The following is a 12741-nucleotide window of genomic DNA, read 5'->3' on the forward strand; positions in this document are numbered from 1 at the left end:
GATGTGGAAATCAAGCGATTCCCTTTCCTGCAACCTGTGATTCCATGAAACAAATTTGTTCCATCTATGGCCAGCCTTATATATTTATTTTATATTATGGAGATTATCTTCAGGAGATTGAACACTGGCATAAGCTTTTCAGGGGCCGCTACCCCCCCCCCCCCCCCAGACTTTATCCGTCACAGTGGGGATACCATTGAAGGGATCTGGATGTTCGAGGAATGGACCATGGTACTGGATCTGTATAGCACCTGGAGCACCACATGCCAGGTGAGCACAGAATGCAGGCCTGAGTGCCCAAAATAAACATGGTTGTATTGTCCAGGTGTGTGTGCTTCTCAAGGTATGCCCCGAGGGTTACTGATCTGGAAACTGCAAGCAAGCCATAAGACAATAAGCATTCTGATCTTGACAGAAATATCAGAGGGGGTAAAAATAAAAATAAATAAAAAATCTTCTCAAAACAAACTGAAGCCTTGCGGAGCGGTGGGGTTACATGGATACACTTGGGACGGGACACAGGCATTGACAGGCTGCGCTGATGGCCACCAATGGGGCTGCAATTATAGGCACTGATGAAGCTGCTCTGATGGGCACTGATATGTTTTATGCTAATAATTGTTAATATTTATTGTTGGAACTTAATTCTGCATAAAACACTTAAGAGTGCAATTTCATGATAATTTACGCAGGTGCAGGGTAGGGATTTAAAAATAGTAACTTGATCCTTCTATTAAGCATTTGCATCAGATTTCTCAAACCTTTGCATTCCTGCGCTTTATATGATTACCAAGCCAGTCCCCTTCATGACATCGTTGAAAAGGGGCGGAGCATGGGTGACCTTAAAAAGATGCTGCCCCTTTCCCCCCCCGAAAAAAGTTCTGTGACCACCCATGAACATGTACAGCTCAGAGGAGAAATCAGTGTTCACTATATAATTTGCCACCCCAGACCTGCCTAGATGGCTTGTTAGTCACAGATATATAGGAAAAAGACCACACAGCAGGGAAACACAGAGCAGTCATGCACTTTCATATTATACACAGAGCATGTGTACTCTATAAACTAAAAAATACACAAACACTGTACCATAATTAGTCTTGCATACCACAATCATGAAAGCACAAATCCAGAACCTAGCATGGAATATTGCATACCTGTTTGCGTATCTTAAAGTGTTCAAAGTATTTTCACAGGATGCCATACCAGGAGAGATTGTAGCAATCTAAAATTAAAATTTTTACTCAATTATTTGACTTCATTAGAGAGATTTTTTTTTTTTTTTTTTTTTTTTTTTTTAGCAAAGTGCATTTAAAGTGTACCTATTGCAGCCATCTAAAGTAGGACACAGTATACTCCTACCCCTAACAATGTTTTCATCTGTTCTCTGTAAATGTCTGATGCAACCTTTGTTCAGCTATCATCAGTGGTCTGCATGTACTTCCTGGAATTAGATATTGGCACATATCTAGGCAGTGGCATATTTACAAAGCAGATTAGAACTTTCTTAGGCAGGCCATAGGCAGTGCGAATTTCTTTCCTGCAACCATGGGTTGCAGGAAAGAAATTTGCATTACTCCCCCATCAACACAGATAGTGTTGACAGTGGAATCAGCAATTGCCTTCGCCCAGTGGGGGAAGCCGTCCCTACTGGGATAAGACCGCAATTATCGCTAGCGACTATAGCAGCCGATAGAGATAAATCACAAGAGAATCGGGTAGCCTGGTTGTACCAAAGCTGATCGATCGACCAACCAACTTGGTACATTCAGCCTGCCCATTAATGGTTTGAATCTCAGATGGTTCCTGCTGAGCAGCCCAAGATTTGAACCATGTATGGTAAGCCTTAGAACAGAAGGCACTATCCCCCACAGATATTCATGCCTCTTACTGGACAGGGTTCATCTCAAATTATAGCGATCAAACATGCCCATGTATAGAGAAATGATGCTCTCACACCAGACTTTTAGGAAAGGTGTATGCCCCATTGGTATATTCCAGCACTGCTGTGCATGACAAACGGATCATATAAGAAAACCACTCAAGCAGACCAATTCCATTCAGTTTAAATCTCATAAGGAGGTAGAGAGTAGAAGCAGTGTAGTATGTCAATAAAAGGATTTTATTAGTCTTGCACTTAAATGTTTAAAAGCATCAATCAACGGTATACAACTCCACAAGCACAGCCACACGAATTGTCAGCGGACCCGTGTGTGATGACGTCATAGATGTGGGTCCACTTGACGCATTTCCCCGTAACAGGCATCCTCTGGCAACACCTGAGTATATCAACCAGGTATACTCAGAGCAGTGACGCACAACTGAAAACTCATGTGTTTCCACATTTTATTACATTGTTTTGGGGAGGCTTGGCTTTTAACCGGTTCCCGACCGGCACACGCCGATGTACGTCGGCAGAATGGCATGGGCAGGCATATTGGCGTACAGGTACGTCCAATCTTCAATGCCGCCCTGCCATCGCAAGCGCGCCAGCAGCGGCATGCTTGCATGCCGGTCCGGACCCCCGTGAGTCCGGTCGTGGGTCCCGCGGACTCGATCGCCGCAGGCATACCCGCGATCGTCTCACGGGGCGGCTGAATGGAGGAAATGCCGTGTAAACAGCATTTCCCCATTCTGCCTAGCAACTAGTGATGCTGATCTCTGCTCCATGTGATTGGAGCAGAGATCAGTGTTCACTAAATGAAAGCCCAGCCCCCCCAGTTAGTAACACACCCCTAGGAACACTTAACCCCTACACTGCCACCCACTGTTAACCCCTTAACTGCCAGTGTCATTTACACAGGAATCACTGCATTTATATAGCAGTGATTACTGTATAAATGACAATGGTCCCAAAAATGTGTCAAAAATGTCCGATGTGTCTGCCGCAATATCACAGTTACAATAAAAATCGCTGATCGCCGCCATTACTAGTAAAAAAAAAAAAAAAAAAAAAAAAAAAAAAAAAAAAGCCATAAAACTATCCCTATTTTGTAAACGCTATAACTTTTGCGTAAACTAATCAATAATCGCTTATTGCTTTTTTTTTTTTTACCAAAAATATGTAGAAGAATACGTATCGGCCTAAACTGAGGGAAAAAAAAAGTTTTTATATATATTTTTGGGGGATATTATAACAAAAAGTAAAAAATGAGTTTTTTTCAAAATTGTCGCTCTATTTTTGTTTATAGCGCAAAAAATAAAATAAAAACCGCAGGGGTGATCAAATACCACCAAAAGAAAGCTATATTTGTGGGAAAAAGGGACGTCAATTTTGTTTGGGAGCCACATCGCACAACCGGGCGATTGTCAGTTAAAGCGACGCAGTGCCGAATTGCAAAAAGTGGCCTGGTCTTGGACCAGCAAAATGGTCCGGTCTGTAAGTGGTTAAAGAGGAAGTAAACCATTTATTTTTTGCATCCTGTATTTGTATCTATAGGTAAGCCTATAAGGCTTACCTGTAGGTACTGTAAATAAAATCTCCTAAATTTCATAGTTTGGGAGATATTCACTGTATACTGCGCCGATGACATCATAAGCGCATGCGCTCTGAAGGAACGGTTGCTTGTGCTGTTTCTTCAGGGCCTGTGCTGTGACCAGCGGTTCCCACACGCATGCGCAGGAGTGACGTAATCGTGGCTCTGGCCAATCACAGTGCTGGAGCCCGCGACCCTGGAAGAAACACGGGGGAAGATGTCGGTCATTTTAGCGGTGTCCACCTGCAGGGCTTCATTATAAGGTAAGCGTTTCATAATGAGCTAGTATGCGATGCATACTAGCACATTATGCCTTTGTCTTGCAGGTTTTTGTTCTTTTTTCCACTGAGGTTTACGTCTTTAAGGGGTGGAAATGCAGATATGCACAAACAGCACACCAAATCAACACATTTTTACCACTCTATGCACACGAAAAGTAAATGTGCCTAATGCTGTGGGTTACTGTAGGCTGCACTATCTTACTCAAGCGGTAAGTGCATTATTAAAGCCACGAAAAAATCTGATCCAGATAGTCCCAGATTTAACCTCACTGTAATAATCAGATCCCTTTATGCTCTTGTCTTGTGCCTTAATGTAGCAGCATCATCTGTACATGTGGCGGCCTTCCTCAGTGTTCCCCAAAGGATTTCTATAGGTTCCTTAGGCATTGAGCAGGGGCGGCTTGATCGCTCATCTGCATAGTTCTGACACCAACATCACTCAGCTAAGCAGCAATATGGACCTGTAATCGTCAATGTAAGGGGTATTCTTTCCACCAACTACAGTGTATAGGGGCTTTTCACCTGATGACTACCAAGATAAAGGGGATCTTTTCGTTCTGTCTCCATTTTTCTCTGGCCATTATTAAATATTAATATTACTACAAAGAACTGTCAATTGTGCGTATAGGCTAGGGTTGTTCAAAAATATTTATATCTATTAAAACGTACCACTTCCACTAATGTACCATGAGAAAAACATGTTTAGCAGCAGGGATAAATAAAGTTTAGCAGAAGTTTTCTAAGAAGTTTTTTTCATGAGTAAAATGACAGAGCATAAATGAGAATAGGAGGTATAAGAGGGAAACACTAACACCATCTGAGTTTGGAGGGGGGGGGTCTGGGAAACGCTCAAGTTGCACCACAAAACCTCCATCAACCACTACAAGTTGAATTGTAAGGAAGAACAAACATATTGCTGAATAGGATCCTTCCAATTAAGGAAACTAAAATATGAAAGCAAATCTTACCATGCATGTGCGAGAGTTTTCACCGATAAAAGAGTCCCGCAAAACTTGAGTTAGTTTACTGGCTCTAAACGGGGTATGTGGTTTATTCCTCCCTAGAGCACGAATGCACTCCTAAAAAATAAAAATAAAAAAAAATAAGAGAATATACACAACATTTCACACTTCACTTTTGATAAAACTCCCAATTGTGACCCACGTTTTAGTAGTTTCTATAATTGAGTGGCCTATTCTTTAAAAATAGGATTTTTATAACAGTTTACCTGTAAAATCCTTTTCTTGAAGTACATCATGGGACACACAGCCTAAAGTAATTACTTAACGGGGTTATAGCCACCTTCAGTTGTTGACACTGGTATACCCAATACAGGAAGTCGACTCCCCTATAGAACCCCTGTTCCTCCCAGGAGTACCTCAATTTTTGTAGCCAAGCAATATTAATTAAAACCCCATAAAGAGAGGGGCGGGACCTCTGTGTCCCATGATGTACTCCAAGAAAAGGATTTTACAGGTAAGCTGTTACAAATCATGGGACACAGAGCCTGAAGTAATTACTTTATGGGGCGTCCCATATCAATGCTACTTCAGGGGAGGGAGACAACCCATAGGAAAGCCCCAGAAATTGGGACTTATACTGCTGCCAGCAGCACACTGTGCCCAAAGGCGATATCCTCATTCCTCCTTACATCCACCTGATAAAATCTTGCTCATATATGCTCTGAAGACCAACTTGCGGCCTTGCAGATCTGAGACATGGGGGTCTGGTGACGCACTGCCCAAAAAGCACTAACCGCTCTGGTAGAGTGTGCCCTGTAGCTCAAAGTAGTCCGGTGCATCCCTCTTCATCGTTTCAGGTCCAATCAGCCTGAATTTTGGCTGAATTAGTTGCAGCGGAGATATATGAACTGGCTCCATAGAGAGCCGGTCAAAATTTACTGTTATTGCGATTTGGATTGCAGGCGCAATAGTGTGAACCCAGTCCAAATGATAGAGACAGAATATCAACCAAAACTCCAGAAAAAACACACAATACAAAAGTTAATTGAGTTGCAGTTCAGTGAATAAAATAAGTATTTGAACCCCTACCAACCATAACTCTGGTTCCCACAGACTGGCTACAGTATGTGCTCGTGTGGTATACAGATTAGTCCTATCAATTTAAGAAGGCGATTCCAAATATTATATATATATATATATATATATATATATATATATATATATATATATATATATATATTTCATTCAGTTATATGTATAAAAGACACCAGTCTACAATTTCTTCCAATCAAACCTCACCATCATGGGCAAGACCAAAGAGCTTACAAAATACGTCAGGGACAAGACTGCAGATCTGCACAAGGCTGGAATGGGCTACAAGACCATCAACAAGAAGCATGGTGAGAAGGAGGCAACTGTTGGAGCGATTATTCGCACATAGAAGAAATACAAAATAACCATCAATCGTCCTCAGTCTGGAGCTCCATGCAAGATTTTGCCTCATGGGGTAAGGACAATCATGAGAAAAGCGAGGGATCAGCCAAGAAGTACATGGGAGGAGCTTCTGAATGATCTCAAGGAAGTTGGGACCAGAGTCACCAAACAAACCATTAGTAACCCAATACACTGCCATGGATTGAAATCTTGCATCGCCCGCAAGGTACCCCTTCTCATGAAGACACATGTACAGGCCCATCTGAAGTTTGTCAATGAACATCTAAATGATTCAAAGAAGGATTGGGTGAAAATGCTGTGGAGAGATGAGACCAAAATTCATCTCTTTGACATGCTCAACATGTTTTAAGGAAGAAAAATGCTCACTATGACCCCAAGAACACCATCCCTACAGTGAATCACAGAGGTGGAAACATTATGCTTTGGGGCCGTTTCTTGGCTAAAGGTACAGGGCAACTTTGCCGCACTGAGGGGCCATGTATTGTAAAATCCTGGATGAAAACCTTCTTACCTCAGCATGAACACTGAAAAAGGGTCATGGATGGGTCTTCCAGCATGACAATGACTCAAAACATCACGTCAAGGCAACAAAGGAGGGGCTCAAGAAGAAGCACATTAAGGTCATGGAGTGGCCTAGTCAGTCTCCAGACCTTAATCCTATAGAAAATGTATGGAGGCAGCTGAAACCTTAAGGATTTAGAGAAGATCTGTAAAGAATGGACTGAAATCTTTCCTGAGATGTGTGCAAACCTGGTAACCAACTACAAGAAACATCTTGCCTCTGCTTGCCAACAAGGGTTTCTCCATCAAGTGCCAAGTCATGTTTTGCTTGGGGATCAAATACTTATTTTGCTCATTGAACTGCAACTCTATTTGTTTTATGTGTTTTTTCTGGTTGATATTTTGTCTCTCATTTAAAATACACCTATGATAAAAATGAGAGACTAATTTTTTTGTAAGTGGGCAAACCTTTAAAATCTGCAGGGGCTCAAAAAACTTTTTTCCCCATAGTAGTTTGATTTTGAAGCATGCATAATCGGCAATACTTGCATGCAAGCTATGTCACCTAACAGCAGACTTTTGTGGGCTAAATTGCATGGTTTCAATCTCTCAAGGTTACCAGCCCCTATGCTTTTAGTGTCTCACACCTCCTGCTGCATTCTTCCTCACCCTAAAATAATTGAAAAATTCAGCAGAGATAGCAGGGTCCCCCACTGCAATGGCCAAAGCAAGATGGTTGTCACCATGGGAACCCAAGTCCAGTATTTTATTACCTTCCTAAGGTCTCATTCATCTGAGCGATTTACTGCTTAAAGCTCTAATACACTCACAAAAAAACCCCCAAAAAAACCCATTCATTTCAATGGCCCTTGTTCACATCTGAGCAGTATGTCACTTGTAGCAAAATGCTTGTCACTCCAAAAAGTACACAAGCTTCTTTTAGGCAGGATTGACCCCATAGACTTTAATGGGAATGCTTGAACAAAAATTTAACATGAGCATTTTACAAGTGTTTTGTTGCCCGTTTTCTGGCAAAACAGCAGCTCTCCACCTCCAATCTCCTCTCCCTAGTGCGTTCTATTGGCTAAAATGTAAACACTGAAAGTTTGAATGCACATGTAAAATGCTTGTAATACGCTTGCAAAACTCAAAAAAAAAATGCCTGCTCAGGTGTGAATGGAGCCCAGTAGATGTTGCACTTATTATCCCAATTTCATTCAAACTAAGTTTAAAAACTAACCTTTAGAGCCAATAAACTTTTGTTTATCTCAGCCCCTTCAAGTCGTGTTTGTCGGTCTGCACTCGAAGTGTCTGCACCCCTTTCGTTTCCGGCCAAATCAATTAGAGAAAATTTACCATGGAGCTTTCCTTTCTTTCGTAAGATTATCTGGAACACGGCGTGACTTCGAGAGGAGTGTGCATTGGCTGAGGTTTGGCCAGAGGTTCTAATGCCAAGGAAGAAACCAAAAAAAAAGCCTTTATTCATACCGGACAATATGGCAGCACAGAGCAATCTTACAAACAAGCCTACCATGGCACAAACCTTTGTATACAGACCTATGTAATGGAAAGTGTACATAAGGGTAAAACATTTGACTTTTTTGTTCTGGATAGAGTGGGGAAGGGTTAGACCCTATGCCAAGTTTTTATAACAGTCTATGCTCTTGGCAGAAGATTTGCCCATTTGTCATAAGGAACCATGGTCACTAAGGGGAAATCCTATATTTTAGAGCTGTCAAAGTAATTGTCAATGTTGCTTTGCTGGTCTCGGCACTGAACATATAATATTGTATGGAATGTACCTGCAGCTGTTGCCGATCTCGATCAGTTTCAGGACATCTTCCACACATTTCACTTCCCTTTCCTGCAGCCCGACGACCTGCACTTGCTGCTTGCCATCCTCTAAAACACGCAACTTGGTTTTCCGATTCAACAAATCGAAGACCTGGAAATAGTGGAGATATCATGCTCATTTATACGTAAACCTATTTTTCATATTTTTAACTTTGTACTTCTGTGATATTATATATACAGCTTTTTTGATTTCAAACTGTGAAGTCACTGAGACTAGATCACGAGGGGCTTCATATTAATGATAAATTAAAAAGGATAAAACATTAAAACTCATTCCTAGTTTCAAGAACTGGATTTTTAACACTGCGACGGACTGCTGTGAGAACATACATAGAATTTAACGAGATACATTTTTCTTGAGCTTTTCTTGCACTAAAAGTGCCAATAATAGCAATAAATTCATAGTCGTTTTCAGTTTTTAGCCAAGACCATCCTGCATTTTCGGTGCCAAAATTTCCATTCAGTGCACCACTATCATGCACATTTTTTAATTCACATCTTTATTCTAAAAGCAATAAACATTTTTTTGTCCTATTTTTAATACAGTTTGCAAATTGGCTAATTTAATCCAGAACACCTCCATTTGTTCACACACACAAACTATAATATATATATATATATACACACACACTTTTTTTTTTTTAACTATATGCTTGCTGGTAACTTGGGGTTCTCAGACACCCAGTTTCCAAGCATACTGCCACAGCTACACTGAAAACATAAGTCCAGCAAATGTCTTAAGAACATATGCCATTCAAATCATGCACATCCAAAATCTTTAATGAGTCACATTTAAGTTATTTTTCTCTAAAATAATTGGAAAAAGCCTGCAGTCGCACCCAGAGGCAAAATCCCCAAAATATCTGCAACTGGTAGTTTACAGAGGATAGCTAGAAGGAAAATTGCAGGGACACTGCACCTCTACCAAGGTCAACAGGTAAAACATAAAAGAAACAAAATGAATGCAGCCACTACCTTCTAAGGACTGTAAGCTGCAATACATTTTTTTCTTGGGTTTAGTTATCCTTTAAGATGCACTTTGTGGCTTTTCCATAGTGGCATGTTTCCTGGGTAGCACCAGCAATACATTTTACTTTCATCCAACCTTGTTCTTTAACCAAGACCTTGGGAGTGACAGGTATGTATGTGTATATAAAAATGTTATAGTTACACCTTATTAGATGGTGTTCCCATCACTATTTCTTGTTTAAAGGGAAGATTTACTCAGGGAAAAAACATTTGAAAAGTCAGCAGCTACAAATCCTGCAGCTGCTGACTTAAAAGGACACTTACCTGTGCAGGGAGATCCAGCACCATCCTGACCCTAGCTAGTTCTTCCCTAGCCTTTGGGTTCCTGGTGGCAGCATCCTGTTCGAAGCTGGCTATACTGCTTTCGGCTTAACAATTGGCTGCCTGCCGTGCTTTGGGAATGGTCCTGACTGCAGAAGACTGCGGAAGCAGAACTTCTGCTTGCATAGCCTAGGTCAGTGATGGCGAACCTTGGCACCCCAGATGTTTTGAAACTACATTTCCCATGATGCTCCTGCACTCTGCAGTGTAGTTGAGCATCATGGGAAATGTAGTTCTAAAACATCTGGGGTGCCAAGGTTCGCCATCACTGGCCTAGGTGATCTGGGCGGAAGTGGGAGAGGGTACCTGCCAAAACAAGTTAAACCCCACCTCCAAAATGACATGCCAAATGTGGCAGAGGAGGACTTGAAGTGGAACTTCCCCTTTTGGGTGTAGTTACACTTTAAGGAGACACCCCCCTCAGGAGGTGTAGGCAGTTCACCAGGCCATTCCTATTGTTTGGGGACTTCTTCTCTTTGCACAACGTATACTCCTAGTGTGTTGTCTCTCCCTCTTCTATGCGCCTTAAAGGAACCCGAAGACTTACCCACCTTGAAAATGAACTTCCCCACCATTAACTGTCCATTGTCATGTTATTAACATACACAAGTTTCTTATTTACTTTGAGAATTGGCTGTGCATACCTTGTAATTTACATCTACTTACGTATCACTGAGAAACCTGATATTTTTCTGTTGTCTGCTCATTATGCAATATGCTTATTAAACATTTATTGAAGCAGAATTTTTTTTTGTTAAAATGTATTTTGATTTGTTCTTTTATGAGCAAGGTGTTATTTGACTCGCAATAAATGCCGCCCCCTGACGACTCCATCCTTTCCTCTATTTTAATTCAAATTTTTTTTCCAATTCAAAACTTTGTTTTGTTAATGTGTATCTGCACTATTGCAAATACAGAAAATACATTTGAAATTAATATCACTACACTAGAAAAATATATTTTTGCACGCACTGTAAAATCCTTGTTCCTGGAGTCCATAGAGAACACCAAAAGACTGGACACAAAAAAAAAATAAAAATAAAAAATAAAAAACAAAGCAAAAAAAAAAAAACTGTAGGCCAGTCTAGGACAACATTTTCCACTATTAGCATGGCATGGTTTTGTAAAAAATCAGGACCAAAACTCACAAACAGAGGTGGGACCTATGTTCCTCAACGGATGCCATTAATGGAGAGTTGAGAGTTCTTTCTCATCCACTGAGGGTCAAAGGAAGTCATTTAGCTACAAGCAACTAAAGTAACTGAAGACAGGAATCAGGACCAGATTGCAGATCAATGTTCCATTTGGCTCTGTGCAACCAGGAGAAAAAGTGTTTCCTTGCTGCAAAGCCCTACATTTGTTTATGTAATGTCTTACGCCAGTGGGAATTGTACTGACTTCTAAGAGCCAGTGGCTTAAACACCCAAAAATGAAACTGATCATATTAAGTATACCACAAGGGCTGCTTTTTTTTGTCAGAGCCTAATCTGCTCAGAATAATTTGTCCAATTATAGGCTCAGCAGATTATCTGCTGACCTTAAATTACTCAAGATTTTCATAGGTGCGTGACAGGAAAAGGAAAACTGATATTTAAACAAGACCTGTTGCCAACAACCATTTCTTTGGTACACAAGAACACTATGGAAGCAGAATCTGAAGTTTGTGTCTCACCAAATATTCACTGCACAAAGAAAACCTGACAAACAGCTAACTGCCATTTCTTACATGCTTTTGAAAATGCTAGTTGCCCATTTTCTGCATTCCTGGAAACAAGCATGCAAACCAGGAGTTCTGCCTTGATTATTCGAGGTCAGGATCAGAAAGAAGGAAAGTCAGACATTCAAACTACTAGCATTTTAAAAGAAAGCCAAGCAATGGTTACTCCAGTAGTCTTTTCATAATATAGATCATTTCATGACCAAGTATCTGGTTTGTTAGCAACATATAAAGCTCTAACACAGGGGTTCCCAACCCTCAAGGCGGTGCCGGTCTGTGGCCTATTGCGGTCTGGGACACACAGATGAGGGTAAGCGGTGACCGCAGTCCACACAGGCCTATCACAGACCACAGTCCCTGCTCACCTCCTTGACTCCATGCCTGTCTCCCCTCTCCCGGCTCCTCTGCCCGTCCGACGATGTAATTTTATCCACAGGGCAGGGGGCAGGAGGAGCTGTAATGTGGCACCATTAAAGTGCAGTCCCTTTTATATTACAATGTCCCCTTTACATCACAGTGCCCCAGTTTACAGAGCAGTCCTTGTTACATTAAAGGAGTTGTGAACTCTTTTATTTTTTTTTTAAACATAACATACTTACCTCCACTGTGCAGTTTGTTTTCGCACAGAGTGGACCTGTTCATCATCTTCTAGGATCCCTCAACGGTACTTGCGGCTCCTCCCCACATCGGTAAACCCCCTTGGAGAAGCCCTCTCCCTGGGGGGTTACCGTGCGGGCGCGTCGTTCGATTTGATTGACAGCAGCAGGAGCCAATGGCTGCACTGCTATAAATCTATCCAATCAAGAGCTGAGAACCCCAGGCAGAGAGGTTTCCGCCGTGGGAATGAACAGGCTCAGGTGAGCAAAACGTGGGGCTGCTCAGTGACAGGTGAAAGAACACGAGGGTTTACAACCCCTTTAATTTAAAAAGAGACTGCACTGTAATGTATAGGGGATGCTGATGTGATGGGGAACTAAGGACACTGTGGGACTGCTTTAAAGTGGGATCTGTGATGATCACATTTACCATAAAACATAGAAAAAGGAGGCACTAGGAAAGCACAAGAACACTAAATTTCAAACGAGTCAATTTTTCAGAACTGTGGTCATTACTACGACATCAATTGGGACCCAATCCTAGATACA

The 12741-nt window shown here is 41.4% G+C and overlaps 1 protein-coding gene across 5 annotated transcripts in view; it reads right to left on the minus strand.

The window, feature by feature from the left end:
- The window catches only part of KIF2A (kinesin family member 2A), a 127972-nt gene that overhangs the window by 29512 nt on the left and 85719 nt on the right, over positions 1 to 12741 (minus strand). For all 5 annotated transcript variants that reach the window (XM_077462672.1, XM_077462673.1, XM_077462677.1 and 2 more), the window contains exons 13-16: positions 8478 to 8620; positions 7916 to 8120; positions 4726 to 4836; positions 1158 to 1225 (exon numbers count right to left, since the gene is read on the minus strand). In XM_077462672.1, coding sequence (XP_077318798.1) covers positions 1158 to 1225; positions 4726 to 4836; positions 7916 to 8120; positions 8478 to 8620 — 527 coding nt within the window. The remainder of the gene's footprint in view (positions 1 to 1157; positions 1226 to 4725; positions 4837 to 7915; positions 8121 to 8477; positions 8621 to 12741) is intronic.

This window comes from Lithobates pipiens, unplaced genomic scaffold, assembly GCF_037356315.1.
Source record: "Lithobates pipiens isolate NorthernLeopardFrog02 unplaced genomic scaffold, aLitPip1_a1.2 Scaffold_3, whole genome shotgun sequence".
Classification (NCBI taxonomy): Eukaryota; Metazoa; Chordata; class Amphibia; order Anura; family Ranidae; genus Lithobates; species Lithobates pipiens.